The sequence below is a fragment of the Charadrius vociferus genome, unplaced genomic scaffold, assembly GCF_000708025.1.
Source record: "Charadrius vociferus isolate BGI_N301 unplaced genomic scaffold, ASM70802v2 scaffold1, whole genome shotgun sequence".
Lineage (NCBI taxonomy): Eukaryota > Metazoa > Chordata > Aves > Charadriiformes > Charadriidae > Charadrius > Charadrius vociferus.
In genome coordinates this window covers 10,719,716-10,734,400 of record NW_009647680.1, presented here as the reverse complement: position 1 = coordinate 10,734,400, position 14,685 = coordinate 10,719,716, and the positions used below count along the sequence as shown (strand labels likewise).

General features: G+C 49.8%; 1 protein-coding gene across 1 annotated transcript; it reads left to right on the top strand.

The window, feature by feature from the left end:
• The first annotated feature begins 12,453 nt into the window (after window positions 1–12,453).
• TSKU (tsukushi, small leucine rich proteoglycan) lies at window positions 12,454–13,894 on the top strand. The gene has a single exon (XM_009881229.1). It carries the CDS (start codon window positions 12,454–12,456, stop codon window positions 13,510–13,512), a length of 1,059 nt encoding a protein of 352 aa, XP_009879531.1. The 3' UTR covers window positions 13,513–13,894.
• Window positions 13,895–14,685: the final 791 nt, after the last annotated feature.

Sequence of the window (14,685 nt, the reverse complement as noted above, 5' to 3'; positions counted from 1 at the left end):
AAGCGCTTTTATCTTTGCCGTAGCTGAGCGGAGGGCCATGTGCTGCGTGTAATATCCCAGTGCCGGCATCTGGGGGTTGTCTTCTCCCTTCCCCTTTCCCACCCGCTCTTGCTTCTTTTTAGCTGTCGGTGTATCTGTGGTGCCGTCTCCTCTCCTTTCCCCTGGTTGGTGCCTGGAGGGGGTGGCAAGAGAAATAAGGACCTTTATTTTTCTTTTTGACTTTTAACAAGATATCCCTTATCAGGAAAAAACTGAGATTTAAAAGGCAAAGCGCTGCTGCGGCAGATGGGTCAAACCAGACGTGATTCCTCACCCCATCACGCCTGAAGTGACACGTGTGCAGAGCTCTCCAAGTGGGGCAAGACACGTTCCTGACCCCAAAATCGCTCATTTTCCTCTCATCCTTGAGAATGAGGTGTCTGTAGCCGGGGGGGGATGGCGAGGCCAAGTTTCACACAGCAGGGCGGAGGAGACCCTTCCTCCAAAGCCCTTTAATCCCAGTGCAAAGGCCCAGTTCCCACCCAAGTGCAACCTCTTGCAAGAGATCTCCAACTCCAAGGATTAGAGCATCACAGGGCACCTCTGAACCTGGCCAGTGTCATTGCACTGAGGGACAGCATTTGCTCTTCTGGACTGTCCCTAAACGTCCCACGGTGATGTCCCTGTCTCCTGTATTCGCAACATGGTTCATGGTGACCTCCTCTGGCTTTGGGGGAAGGAACAGGGTGCGAGGGGTCAGCACCGTGTAGCCCATACAGAGGACACATATGAGGATGCTGTAATTTGGGAAACCTTATTCTGCTGGTGAGTGAAATCAGGTCAGGGTTAGGAGGTGGCTTAATACAGGATTAAACGGTAAAGGAAGGTGGTCGTGTGTGTCCTGGGTGACATGCCCTCTCCATGGCACGGCATAAGTGCCACAGTGCTGCACCAAAAACAAGAGGGTGAGGATAGGGGACAGGATGGAGCCAGGGAAGGTGACCAGCATGGGTGGGTAGAAGGCCCTGGAGGGGCAGGTCTGCTGTTGGCAGCCACCGAGGCTGCAGCAGCGGTTTAGAGTCTACGAACACTGATTTGAGAGGTGCTTAGACATTCCTCTACCACAACCACCTCCCCAGATGTCCCCTTCCCTGTCCCCCAGCCTGGCTGCCCATTTGGCAGAGGGCAAAGCAGGGCTGGTGTCCCCGGAGTGTCTAGGCAAGGCAGGAGCTGGACATGGTGCATGAGGACAGCGGTGGCATTTGGCTGGACCAGTTGCGGCAGTGGTGATGTTGGCAGAGTGCTTCTCTATGGGTTGAGACCACTGTGCCTTGGCTTGTGCTCCACTCCCAGTTAAACTGGTGGGATTTGAATCTGGGGATAGTACCCCTATCCCCACACAAGAATGAAGACCTCTCGGTTCTGGAGTTGGTCAACCTTAAGGCGTCAGGAGGGAAACTGAGGTATGTGAATGGGGACTTGTGGGGACATCAGCGGTGAGAAATGGGTCCTGCTGGGGATGTGGCTCTCTGAACCTACTTTAGATGATCTTTCTCTCCAAGACCCCGTGCCAGCCAAGAGGGACTGGAGGATTCTCGGCCAGGGAGGGGAGGCAAAGAGCTTAGGAGACACCAAAACACCACATCACTGGGGCAATCAAGCAGCATCTGGGCTGGGAACCGCGGTGGGGATGATGTCCTGCTGCTAAAGCTTTTGTCAGCTTTACCCAGACCCCTTTCCCCTCCCCAAATCCCCCCTTCCCAAATCTTCTAGGAGACCCGCTGGGCGTAGCGAATGTCTCACGCGCTTTGCCGGGGTGGGGGCAGCTCCTGAAGCGCTGGCTGATGCTTTACCGAGAGATTTTGCTGGCGTTCATTGTTCGCAGCATCACATTGCAAGAATTATTTTGGAAGGGGGGGTGGGGTGGGGGGGAATGTTGGGAAGAAAGGCCGGGAGGGGAACGAGACAGGAGCCTCCAGCTGTGCTGTTTGCAACAATATCTGCCAGGATTGTATTTATTATCTCCTCGGTGGAGGGTCTGCAGCTGCACACTGAGAGCCACAGGCGGCAAAGAGGCCCAGAGATTATTGTACGTGAAAAAAAAAAAAAACAACAAACCAAAACATCCAACCACAAAAATAAATAAAAAGCCCACAAAGAAGCCCTGGGCCGGCTGGGGCAGCGCCGAGGGGCACCCAGCCTCACGTTGCTGCTTTACTTTGCCCTCCCTTATTGAAGGCAGCAATAGGAGAAGGGAGGTTGGGACCTGCTGCCTTTCAGAGAGCTAAAGCCGCATGGAGTCCTCCTAAAATCCTTCTGCCAGGGCTGGAGGCATTGCAGAGCGCTGCCACCAAGACACATGGTCGGAGGCAGTGTTTGGACACCTGGGTTGCAGCCACCTCTGTTTCAAGGAGAAATAGCTGGAAAGCCCTTATTGATACGGGATGATGGGACTGCTATGAGCTATTCGCCCCTGGTGGGCTGTGTCTCAGCTGGAAGGGCAGAGGCATCCCCCTGGGATGTATCACCTTCCCCTGGCACCATCCCTCCTCTGTCTCCCTTCCTTCCCATACTGCCCAGCTCATCCTCTCCAGGGGAACCCATCCATGTCCATCCATCCAGCATGGTCCTTCTGCAGCTCGGGTCAGCCCACCGGGGTGGGTTGAAATCAAATTCCGTTGGGGATGTGGCGTACATCCACAGACCTTGTGCCTTTGCCTCATGGACCAGACAGCCGCCGGTGGGTCCTTGCAACCATGCTCTCCTGGGGTGGGATGGGGCATGTGCCATCCTAGGGACATGCATGGCACATGGCATTCTCCAGCTGGGCACAACGATAGGGCTGAGCAGCTCTATTAACAGTTAAAACCGAGAAGTGTCCAGCACGGATAGGTTTCCTCTCCCCTGCGCTGCACCTCTTAACGTTTCTCACTGGCCGGGCGTATGGTGTTCGTCCCGGAGCGCATTCCTCTTGGATTATATCATGTCTCCATGAGGCAAAGCACTACAAAAACGTATCATAGTAGCGGGAGCCACTATGGCTCCCACTATGTGGGAGAGCATCATCAAGGGCTGAGGCTATAGGAAAAGCTCGCTAGGATCATTTTAGCTTTCAATAATTGACCAGCTAAGAAATAGGGCCCTGCCTCAGGTGTTTTATACTTTAAAAATTCATGTCAGCTTGTTGGCTTTCTTAGTCTGACATCTGAAGAGGTCAGGGAGGAGGGGAAGCGCGTGCAACCCCGACATTGCAGATGAAGCTGCGATCCATCATTTGGAAACTGATCTTTTGCAGAGGGGGATGCAGCCCTGAAGAAGGAGGGTTTAATCCCGCCAAGGTCACTGGCTGTGATTTGGGTAAAGCCTGGGTACTCTCAGCCTCCCTCTCTGCGTCATGGTGAGCCCTCAGGAGTTGGAGATGATGGATGGGGCGGGGGGATCTGCTGGTGGCTTCACCAGGTTCCTCTACGGCAAAACGCATAAGGACTAGTGTCAAACCGGGTGTAAACCTCTCTCTTTGCTATGCTGAAGGGCTGTTTCTTAAACCTATTTGTGCCAAAATAACTCCTCTGCAACAGAGATGTCCCATTCTGGGATGCATCGCTGGGTTTATGATAAAGGTACTGTTCAGGCTGAGTTTGAGGTGGTTAAGAAAATAATTTGTGTTCCCGGCTGAGATGAGGACTGTGTTCAGCATAGCGAGACCTCCTGTTCCCGGAAATGCTCATGGTTAAAAAGCAGAGGGGAAGGATGGGATGCAGGGGCTGTCACGGGGTAAAAGGATTTGGGGTGGTCACCCACGGGGTGATGCTGGAGCAGGAGAAAGCCCTGAGTTCCTGCATCCTTTGGGGGCACCTTGTTTGATCCCGGGCATCCCAGCGCTGCTGGGAACCAGTGCGTGGCTGCCAATGCTCATGGTTTGAGCAGTCCTGCAGCTGGTGGACACAGTGGGGCAGGGATGCTCGTGCCCCCTCTGCTCCCAACAAGCCCCAGGGCGCTGCCGGCAACTGCCACGCTGCCCCAGTGCCTGCCTTCCCCTGCCCACAGCCGCTCTGGCGGCTTGGCAAAATTCATTTCCTTTTGGGAACGCCTCCTCCGGGCACAAACACAGCTGGCTAGCAGAATTGCTTTCAAAAAGCCATGGGAGACTACTTCCCCCACCTCAGATAAAACCGCTGTTAACCTGAGAGCTTCCTGGGCTGAGCAGGGAAGAGGGATTTCTTTTTTTTTTGCAAAACCCTGGTGCCACTGTGATTTAATTCCTAATTTTCCCCTGCTGGAGGTAGCACTGACTTTTTCCCACTCGAGGCGCAATTCCCGGGAGCTGAGCTGCTGTTTGCTTCCAAGATGCGGCTTTTCGTGGCACGCAGCTCTCGGGGCGGCAGAAATTGTCCGATATTTCAGCCGCGGATGTAAATCAGCTGGAACTTGCCGTATGGGCTGGCAGACCTGCCCGCACAGGTTTCCTTTTGTCGGAGCCCAAAATACACCGCACCGCACCTTGATTTCCTCCTGGAGGGGGATGAGGGATGCCGGGGGAGAGATTGCACAAGTGGAATAAACTATTAGCTGTTTAAACACCAGGATGATAAATTACCCGTGGCCTCTTGCAAAGCAGATGGGATTTGTGACATTAACAGTTGGAGCACAGATTATTTTAATAGGGCTCTCCATTTCTTTTATAAAGAAAGGATAATTTGGGTTTTTTTTCTTTCTTACTTTAAAGGAAAAAATAGAGAGAGGCTGTTTCAGCTGAGCAAGGGACGTCGCGTGTTTGAAAACAAACCCATTGTGTGAAGCTGTAGGGTTTGGAGGTGCTGGGGTCCCTCTTGATCAATCCCATATGTCTTCTCCGCAGCCCCCGTGGTGGGTTGAGGGGCTGCTCGGTTTTGGCTTTGGGGTTATGAAATGTGTCTGATGCTTAACGATTTGGCTTTGCTGCGCTTGCTAATCTTATCTATCCCTTCCCCTGTAACGTCTACGAAAACCTCCCTGAAGGATGGAGTGCATCAGTGGGATGCTGGTTAATCATTGTGGTTTTGGCTCAGCGGTTTCTCTATGTCCAGAGCTGAGAAAAGCGAACTGAAATATTGGGAAAATGAGGAATGATGTCTTGTTTTTGCCTTCCCTGGCCCTTCTGGCTGTCCACACCCCAAATTCCAGGGTTTTTTTTTGCTGAGATTCATGTCTTGCAGAGACAGACTTGATGCAGAGCAATGTGGTTCTTGTCCAGGTCTTGCAGCAGCATCTCATCGCCCTTTATGGCAGTTTGGTCCCCTCTTGAAGTCACTCGAGCAGGGATGAAGCTCCCTGCAGAGCAAAGGAACCACTGGCTCAAGATCTGCTTGTCTACCTCCTGTGATCCCTGGAGGTCGGAGAGGATAAATCCCGTCCTCAGCCCACCCATCCCCATCATGCCGCTCACCCTTAAATACACGCAGCTCTGCCTTAAATACAACCACAGCTCTGCATCGAGGGAGGAGAGACGACTTTTTCTTTCCATCCCCAGTTTGGTGCCTATTGTATATTATTCTTCCATAGCCTGGTAATGTAGATTCCTGATACCACTGGGTTAATTACTTGCTAACGACTCCCCTTTTGGTGGTGGGGCTCTTGACTGAATGCAGAGGAGGTGCTTTTACATCCATTATTAGAAATCGTTAAAGCGGAAAGGAATTCATAGATAAATCTTTTTCTTTCATTCCCTGCATTTAATTCTGGTTTTCCCCAGTGAGAGGGAAGATGGAGCGAAAAGTGTTCAGACACCTGCAGGATGATTTTAGCTCCCGTTCTGGCCCTCGGTGTCTCTTTACATTGAGCTATAAGGGCTAGAGCCGCCCTCCCAGTGGTGGAGTTTCCCCCCATCCCAATGCTTGCGTGGACTGATGGGGGAAATAGGGTGAGGAGAAGGAGAAGACTGAGTTGCACATCCCTTTCTTTGTATCCTGGTGGGTAATTGGGGATGGCTCTGCTGTCTAAGCAGCTTTGCAATTCCCGCTGATAAAACCACCAGTGTGAAGGGTGATAACGTATCACCCAGAAGTGACTTGTGCAATGGTTCCTGATGGAGGGGGGCTCCATGAAATCGAGCTGAATTTAGAAGAGCCAAGGGACTAATTCTCATCCTGCTGTCACTGTCGCCTAGAGTAACTCCACTGAACTCCCCCAAACCCATCCAAGCAAATGCAGGATCAAACCTAAATAGCAGAGATTTCTTGAATTCTCATTAGCTCTCCTCTTCCTAAATCCAAGAAGTCACAAACACTGAGTATAAAACCAGGACCGGTATTTGCAAAGTGCACCCCAAACCAGCAAACAACAACAACAAAAAATAACAAATGGTTCAAAAAGCCGTGTTCCCCATTTACACCAAAACTCCATTATGGGGAAGCACTAATTGGTTTAATAAGCTTTGTAGAGGGTGTAAACACCATTATTTGCTGCATGCACGTGGGGACCCCTTCTGCAGGGAAGAGCCGGTCTGAAGCAGGCAAAGCAAAAGCCTGGATGACCTTTACTTTCAATAGATTCACAAAAGAAAAAAAAAAAAAGAAAAAATAGAGTAACTAGCCTTGTCAGCAGCAGTTTCTTTATCATGTGAGGGGTGTGTGCCTGCGAGTTAAGGGATTAATAGTCTCCAGTTGTAGGCTGGTTTGAGCCAGTGTTGCTGTCTGCTCACATTGGCAGCGCATGGGATCTGGGGACCAGGCTGCGATTGCATCTGTGGCCCTGGTTGGACTCAGCCCGGGAGAGTCCACACTGGAAAAGTGTAGCTGTTGCTAGTGCTGCACTTTAGACAATAATTATACCTATTTTACTGAAGAATTAATGGGGGGGAAAAAAAAAAAAAAGGTCTCTGAAGCACTTTCTTTTGTTGTTGGAGAAGCAACTCAGGAGCATCGTGGTGCTCCAGAGTGATCTGCTGCAGCCACCAGCCCAGCTGCCTCTTGGAGCCTCCCAAGTATTTAAAGGGAGAAAGAGCCAACTATGGTTGTTTTGGTTTTTTTTTTCCAATCTGGAGGATTTATGGCCTCTATCATAACCTACGCAGCTTGTTTCCAATAGCTTTCCCTTTCCCCTGCACCCAATTAGTGAACGCAGCCAAGTGGGTCTGGTGGGCCTTGCTATGAAGACTTGGCTCTTGTTTTCACTCGGCTGATGCAAGAGAGAGAAGACAATCCCCAAATTTTCCTCCTGATGAAATACTGTTGCTAGTAAAGCTGTTGTAAAGGATGGCGAAGGAGTTGCAATTCCTTCACACTTTGCTAGAACTCTATTTGGGATCGGCAGACTCCAGCTCTTCCTTATTGCCTCTTTCCTTTAAAGGTTGCTCTATTTGCTGTTAATCCAGAATTATTGCAGCAGCACACTGGCAAAAAAAAAAAAAACCCCAAACCTGGAAATTACCAGGATCTGTTGAAAAGATGGGTCCTGTTTTCCCCATTCCTGTGTCAGAGCTGATAACTCTGCGGCTGGGCAGCCCGATTTGCTGGAAAACTGACCCGCTGAAGGGAGAAAAGGAAGATTAGGGTGGGTTTTTTTTGTTGTTGGATGAGGGAGTTGAACTGATTCATCCTGGGTGCACCTGGTTGCTGGGTGGGACTTGGGTTTGGAAGATGCAGCCAGGGATGGGGTGGGAAGCAGTACCCCAGGGAGGCCGGGCAACCTGTTCCACCATGGACAAGGGAGAGATGGGGCATCTCCAAGGATAGGTCTGGTCTTAGATGGGTTTTATCCCATTCTGGAGCAATTTACTTTCTCTTAACCCCATCACAGAGAGAACCTGGGGTTTCTGCACTTCTTACTTACATACCTTGAGCTTCATTGGGTGGCTTTGGGTCTTCAGCCCTGACTCCAGCTGCATTTCAGCTGATGCTTTGCCAAGTGGCACGTTCAGGGAGGCTGAGGGGTGCAATGTGAAGAACGAGGAGGCCGTTTCCTGACTCCATCAAACAGTGAACTTTCAAACACCTCCCCCCTTTATTACTTTTTAATGAGTCCTTGATTTTTGACTATAGGGATTTCTGGCGTGGTGGTTGCCAGGGCAACTGGAGGTAGCCTAGGTAGCATCCTCTTCATCTCTGCATTCCTGAGGGGGGACCAGCCCCCAGGCAATGGGCTTCCATCCATGGCGGGACGTGTTAGCACATCTCCTTTGGGTGGGAACGAGGTGGCAAAGTCCCAGCTGTGGATCAGGGAAGACTAGTGAGAAAAGTCTTTAAGGAAGCGGAGAGGGAGGAAATCAAGTGCAATGAGAAGAGTAAATTTGCAGCAACACCGTAACAGGGCTTTCCTCTCTCCCGCCTCCCCAGCCATCAGCTGAGACCGAGGTTTCCTCTGCAACCTGGTTTTAAAATCAGATTTTAACGGGATATTTTGGCAGGGAAATCTCAGTGTGAGGTTGCCATGCGACAGTGCCGGGGATGAGCAGAGCAGGGAGGAGGCATCAGGGTGTCCGTAGGCTCAGGGAGAGATGTCGGATTTGGAAGAGAAGGCTGGCACCCTGCTGGGAGATTTGTCCAACCTTGGCTCCATTACCCACCACTGTGCCTCCTTGGGGTTATCTCAGGATACTTGCCGTGCAGAAAGGATGAGCAAGACACAAAGAGCAGAGCCTTGTGGCTATTTCGGGCACCTGAAACGTGGGGGACGATGCTGCACTCTCAGCAGCTCCTGTTGAAATCAGTGGGTATAATGAGCCCCTCAGAGCTGTCAGATGGCCAAAATTTTTCCCTGGGATCTCTCCACACCACAACAGGCATAGAAATGAGAAGGTCACGGCTCAACCAGACTGAGAGCAGACTGTTTTCTCACAGTGGCTTTCCCCTTGCCATCCCGTGATGGGGCTGGAGGTTTCTGGACCGTGGTGTTTCCTCCAGGTGAATGTCCCCAGTGCTGCGGGAGAATAACTCATCTTCCTTTTACGAGGGGATACCTTGGCTTCTTGCCTTTATCAACAGAGCAGCTCGTAGGCAGCAATCCAAAGGCAATTTGATGCGGTTTCAAATGCACGCTGTACACAGATAAACTGTAAATGCCTGCGGCATGTCTCCTTCCCCATTTCAAAGAGCGCTATCGATTGCTCCATGCGATGATGAAGCATGCCTGTACCTGACTAAGCTCTTTGTTGATTATCTGGCAATGCAGGAGTCTCTTTCTTGGGCTGGAAGATGACCAGGACCTTTATTTCTCCTATCTTTTATCAGAGTTGTTGGCCAAGTGGTTTGTTAGCCTATGAATGTTTCATGCTGCTCCATAATGGAGTTTTTAACTGGTGGTAATGGATTGCATTTCATCTGCAAAGCAATTGCAGATCCAGTAAGGGACAATCTGGGGCAGTGCTGCGAGTAGGGCAGAGGCAGTAGACGCTGTGCAAGTACCTAAGCTGAGCTTTGCGTACTGCATTTCAGCTGTGTGAAGTTTCATGCTTGCTGCTGGCTGGAGCCATGGATGTTGGCAGTGGGAGTGACTGTATCTGTCCATGTTCTGGCGATCACTTTTGAGGCTGATTGGGAAAGGAATTCCCATGTCGAAAGGGGTTTGAGCAGCTGCATATCGAAGCCCAGCGCTGCCTTTGATTCTCCTCTCAGTTCACAGAATCATAAAATCACAGAATAGTTTGGGTGGGAAGGGACCTTTAAAGGCCATGTAGTCCAAACCCCCTGCCATGAGCAGGGACATCTTCAACTAGAACAGGGTGCACAGATCCCCGTCCAACCTGGCCTTGACTGCTTCCAGGGATGGGGCATCTCCCGCCTCTCTGGGCAACCTGGGCCAGTGCATCACCACCCTCATTGTAAAAAAAAAAAATCTTCCTTATATCTAGGTTGAATCAACACTCTTAGTTTAAAACCGTTAGCCCTTGTCCTGTTATTACAGGCCCTGCTAAAAAGTCTGTTCCCAGTTAAACTAGGACTTTGGAGATTGCCCTCTTGCTTTTCTTCAGGTGGCCCAGCAGTGGTCAGAAAGCCAAGTCTCACACTGATGTGTCTTTGGACCTGCTGGGGTCTGATCCACCTCCCACTGGAGCCAACGGGATGCCATGAGAAACTGAGCTGGGCTTTCAAAGGAGAAGTTAGGAGGCCCTTTTCCTGTTGAGACATCAAGTGGGAATAGCCACTGGGTGGGATCTGGGAGAAGAAATACCAGTAGACTGAGCTGACACTAACGCAGGTATTTCCCTGCACGTGAGACATTTTAACATTTGGGTTTTGTCTTTTTGAGTTTCCAAAGAGCTCCCCACTGCTCTCACTTCCCCTGGTAATAAAACATTTCAGTGCATTCCAAATGCAGCTTCATTAAAAAAAAAAAAAAAAAAGTGGTATTTAGTTTAGGAGAGACGGCAGAAGGGAGCAAGCTACGGTCTGTCTGCACAGAACCAGAGGGGATCAGCCTTGATGTCATTAGGAAAGGGATATCTGGAAATGTGTCTGCAGAAAGGAGCGCTACCCCCTGCGTCCCCTCTGCACACATACGTGTTTTCTCAAGAAACAGTTGAGATGGGCTGGGACTGGGGCTCATCTTACTGATTTTCTGTTGTTTCTGTAGAATAATGGACCCTGGAGGATTGCGTGTTGGCCTTTAGCGATGCTTTGGTTGCAGGCTTTTTGGCCAGAGTCCCAATTTCTGCTCTCTATTTGCCAGGAGGTCTGGGAGTTACCGCCAGACAAGTCATATCAGTGATCAGGACGATATTTTGGCAACGCTTTTTTTCCTCTTTGCACTTCTTTTGCACATTGGCAAGTAGCCCCTGGTCAGTCTCCTGGGAAGGAGAGGAGGGCCAAGAAGACCACGCTGAAAAGGGAGAGAAACGGCTGCCAAGGGGTGGGTGAGGGAAGATGAAGTGTGAACTTCTAGGAAATGGTCCTGGGGAGGTGCGAGGGCTGCGGGGAAGGTGCCTCAGCCAGATCAAAGGGTGTGTGGGAAAGATGATACTGCACGGAAGTTAATAAAGTGCTTTTAAACAGCTGTGGGAAAGGTGAGAATAGAGACCAGAGGGGCTGAGGTGGGGATGGGAACATGCGTTTAAAGGGGATTTTTATTTTTTTTTCTTTGGTTAAATGAGCGCTTGGCACGTGAGTCTCTGTGTATCGCCAGCAGCGTAGCCAAAGAGTGGTGCCGATGGATCTGCTTGTCTGGTTTGATGGGAGTTCTTGCTGCTGACCTCCTGGAGACTGTTTTTAAGGCATGAGGAGCGTCACCCATGACTGCAATGGGACCCAGCGAGGACAACCCTCGCTGTCTCTGCTGACCTGTGGGATACCAGCATGCTCCAATTTACCCTCTCCAGAGATGCAGAGCTGAAGCTTTTTTGGCTGGCTCTTGATATCACGCAGTGGCTGGTGCCCACAGTTGTGCGGTGGAGCTGTTAGGATGTGATCTGAAATGGTCCAGCAAAGCTGGAGAGGTGCAGATCAGCGCTCTTCCTTCCTCGACTGTGACTATGGAGGGACAGAAATGTCTTATATAGAGGAGGGTCAAAACCAGAGGGATGGAGGGAGCTCCTTGCTGGCATTGTTAATCAGAAAGAATACTTGATGTAATTAGCAAAGACTCCCAGGCTCTATAAAAGGCTTTATATGAAACAAAATGGCTCTCTCCACTCAATGACTGTGCAGGAGGCTGGGCCCACCACAGCAGAGTCTGGGTTAGACTGAGCAGTCCTTGGTTCCCCTGCTCCAGCAGGTGAGGCTCCAAGTGGCTGTTGTCTGTCCTGCCTGCCACCAGCCCGAGGAGGGTTGGGTTTAGCCACCTGATATAAAGCAATGATCTTACCCAGCTAAACACTTCTAAATTTGCACCTGAAGTCTAAGCAAGGGAGACATGCTCTCCATCTGGCCAGTAGACAGCTTAGCCTTTCCAGCTGTTCATCCTGGTGGATGATGTTCTGATGATGCTGTTTTCTCTGTCATCTATAGGAAATGAACAGGAGCTTGGTTTTTCCTTTCCTGATAAGGGTTTTGGACATCTAAGACTCCCACTGGGCCCACAGCCTACGTGACTTCTTCAACCCGTCAATGCAGGGTCTTGAACCGGGCGCTTCCAAATCTCATATGGATGCTCTGACATGAAGACCTCTGTGTGCTGAAGTTTGCCAGGCTGTAAAATGACTCAGGGTTTGAGCTGTCATTTAGCTGCTTCTTCCATGGTCCAGCCAAAAGGATGTGTGTTGGATAGATCTTGCTTTAAGGCAGCCTACTGTTCTTACAGTTAATTTCCAGTTGTGTCTTAGCTTGGTTATATCTGCAAAGACTGTTGATCGAATATTTTTTTCTCCATTAAGTTCCCAGTGATTTTCACGACATGACAGACAAAGTGTTTGGGATATCCATGCTATCTAAGGGTATACTTAATCTGTCCCTTTGGAAAGACAGAGGAGAAGACTGCACAACTCAAACTGTTACACATCTTCAGTAAAGTAATTTCTATGCCAATTAAATCTATTTTCTTATCGTCTTGTTTTACAGGTCAACAATGCAATTCCTAGCCTGGTTCAATTTGCTGCTTCTCCTTCCTTGTTTTGGTGCCACCAAAACCTGCTTCCCTGGTTGCCACTGCGAAGTGGAAAGCTTTGGTCTCTTTGACAGCTTTAGCTTGACCAAGGTGGACTGCAGTGGAATAGGCTCGCACATTGTTCCTGTCCCAATCCCTCTGGATACATCCTACTTGGATCTATCATCAAACAAACTGGAAACAATCAATGAATCGATGCTTACTGGCCCAGGATACACCACCTTGGTGAGCCTTGACCTGAGCTACAACAAAATCGCCAAGATTTCCTCCACAACCTTCTCCAGGCTTCGGTACCTGGAGTCCTTGGATCTGAGTCATAACTCTCTGGAAGTCCTTCCGGAGGACTGTTTCTCCACTTCTCCATTGGGCGACATAGATTTGAGCAATAACAAGCTTTTGGATATAGCTATGGACATTTTTGCTTCAAAAGGTCAAGGAAAACCCCTGAATGTGGACCTATCCAACAATATGCTCAGCACAATTATGAGGCACCGTGAAAAGAGCATCCCCAACATTCAGAACTTAAATCTTTCTGGAAACAGGCTAACGTCTGTGCCAAACCTTCAAGGCATTCCTCTCCGATACTTAAATCTTGATGGGAACCCTCTAGTCAAGATTGAGAAAGGAGACTTCACGGGGCTGAAAGATTTGATTCATTTATCCCTCAGTGGCCTGCGTGGCTTTGGAGAATTATCTCCTTATAGCTTCAAGGAACTATCAACCCTCCAAGTTTTGGATTTATCCAGCAATCCTAACTTAAAGTCACTGACTGCTGAAGTTATCTTTGGTCTGAACTCCCTACAAGAGCTCAACCTCTCTGGGACAGGCGTGTCATCCTTGCCAAAGACTGTGCTGAAATACCTGCCTTCCATCAAAAGCATCACCTTGGGGAAGAACATACAGTGTCTTAAGACCATCAAAGAAGGACAGTACCACCGACAAATTGGGCTGACCAAAAAAGAGGTCCTCAGTTGCCACGACAGCCACGGGTCCGTAGCAGCAGCGCCTTACGTTTCGTGATGAAAGCTGGGGAGAAGGGGTGGGGGAGGGAGGGGAGGGGGGGCCGTGGGATTGTACAGGTGTCGGACTGAGATGGCTTGCAGTGTGCCTTTTGTAAAACTGTCAATAATTTATATATTTGTATATGCCAATACTCGTTTGTGGATTTTATAAACTCTCGAATCCCGGCCCACGTCATCTGCAGGCTCCAGATTTTACTCGGTGCATTGAGGTCCTGCAGGCAGCCCGTTAGCTCAAGAGCGGTGATGCTGGACAACAGGGACCAAGCTGCTCTGCAGGTCCCAGGGCAGAACGGTCGGTCTGGAGTGAATCTTCGTGCCCCAGATCTGTTTGTAGGAGCAAAGCTACGTCTCTCCAGAGCACACACCAAAACGTACCAACTCCGTAGCTGCTTGCTTACAAACCCATTCATCATCCTTTTTTTAATTATTACTCCCCAAGAAGTGCCTTCTGGATGTTGCCTTCATTAGCAGCACCCTGTTCCCTGTCATGCACTTTCAGTCTTGAAGAAACATTTCCAGACAAACCTGAATATGGGATGCTCCTGATGTGCTGGTTTTTACATGTTATTTGCATAGGTGTGAAATGAACGTTGAGTAAGTCAAGAACTTTTCCCACAATTTTCTCTCTGTTTTCCTATCTCGATCCTTTTCATGTCTAATTACTTTAGGTCCAACCCTGGCAACCTCCTGTCTTTCTAACCTTAGCGAGCCATTGCTCTGAGCTGCTGTGCAGCAGACCAAGGGAAGCAGAGGGTCTGCCAACAGCCACATCTCACCCAGAAACCAGCCTCCGATGAAGCAAATTTTCACTCTGAGGGTGGTGAGGCACTGGGACAGGTTGCCCAGAGAAGCTGTGGCTGCCCCATCCCTGGAGGTGTTCAAGGCCAGGTTGGACGGGGCTTGGAGCAACCTGGGCTGGTGGGAGGTGTCCCTGCCCATGGCAGGGGGGTTGGAACTCGATGATCTTTAAGGTCCCTTCCAACCTAAACCATTCTGTGATTCTGTGAAATTGACTGAGCTGCAAAGTGAAGAGTTCATGTAGCCTGGCTTAAAAAAAAAAAATTTAAAAAATCCCTCTTATCTTTCTGGGGAAGCTTGGAAGAAAACTTTGACAGGTATTCTCATCTTGACGACCTTACCAAACCAAGATGCAGACCCAGAGGACGTGAGA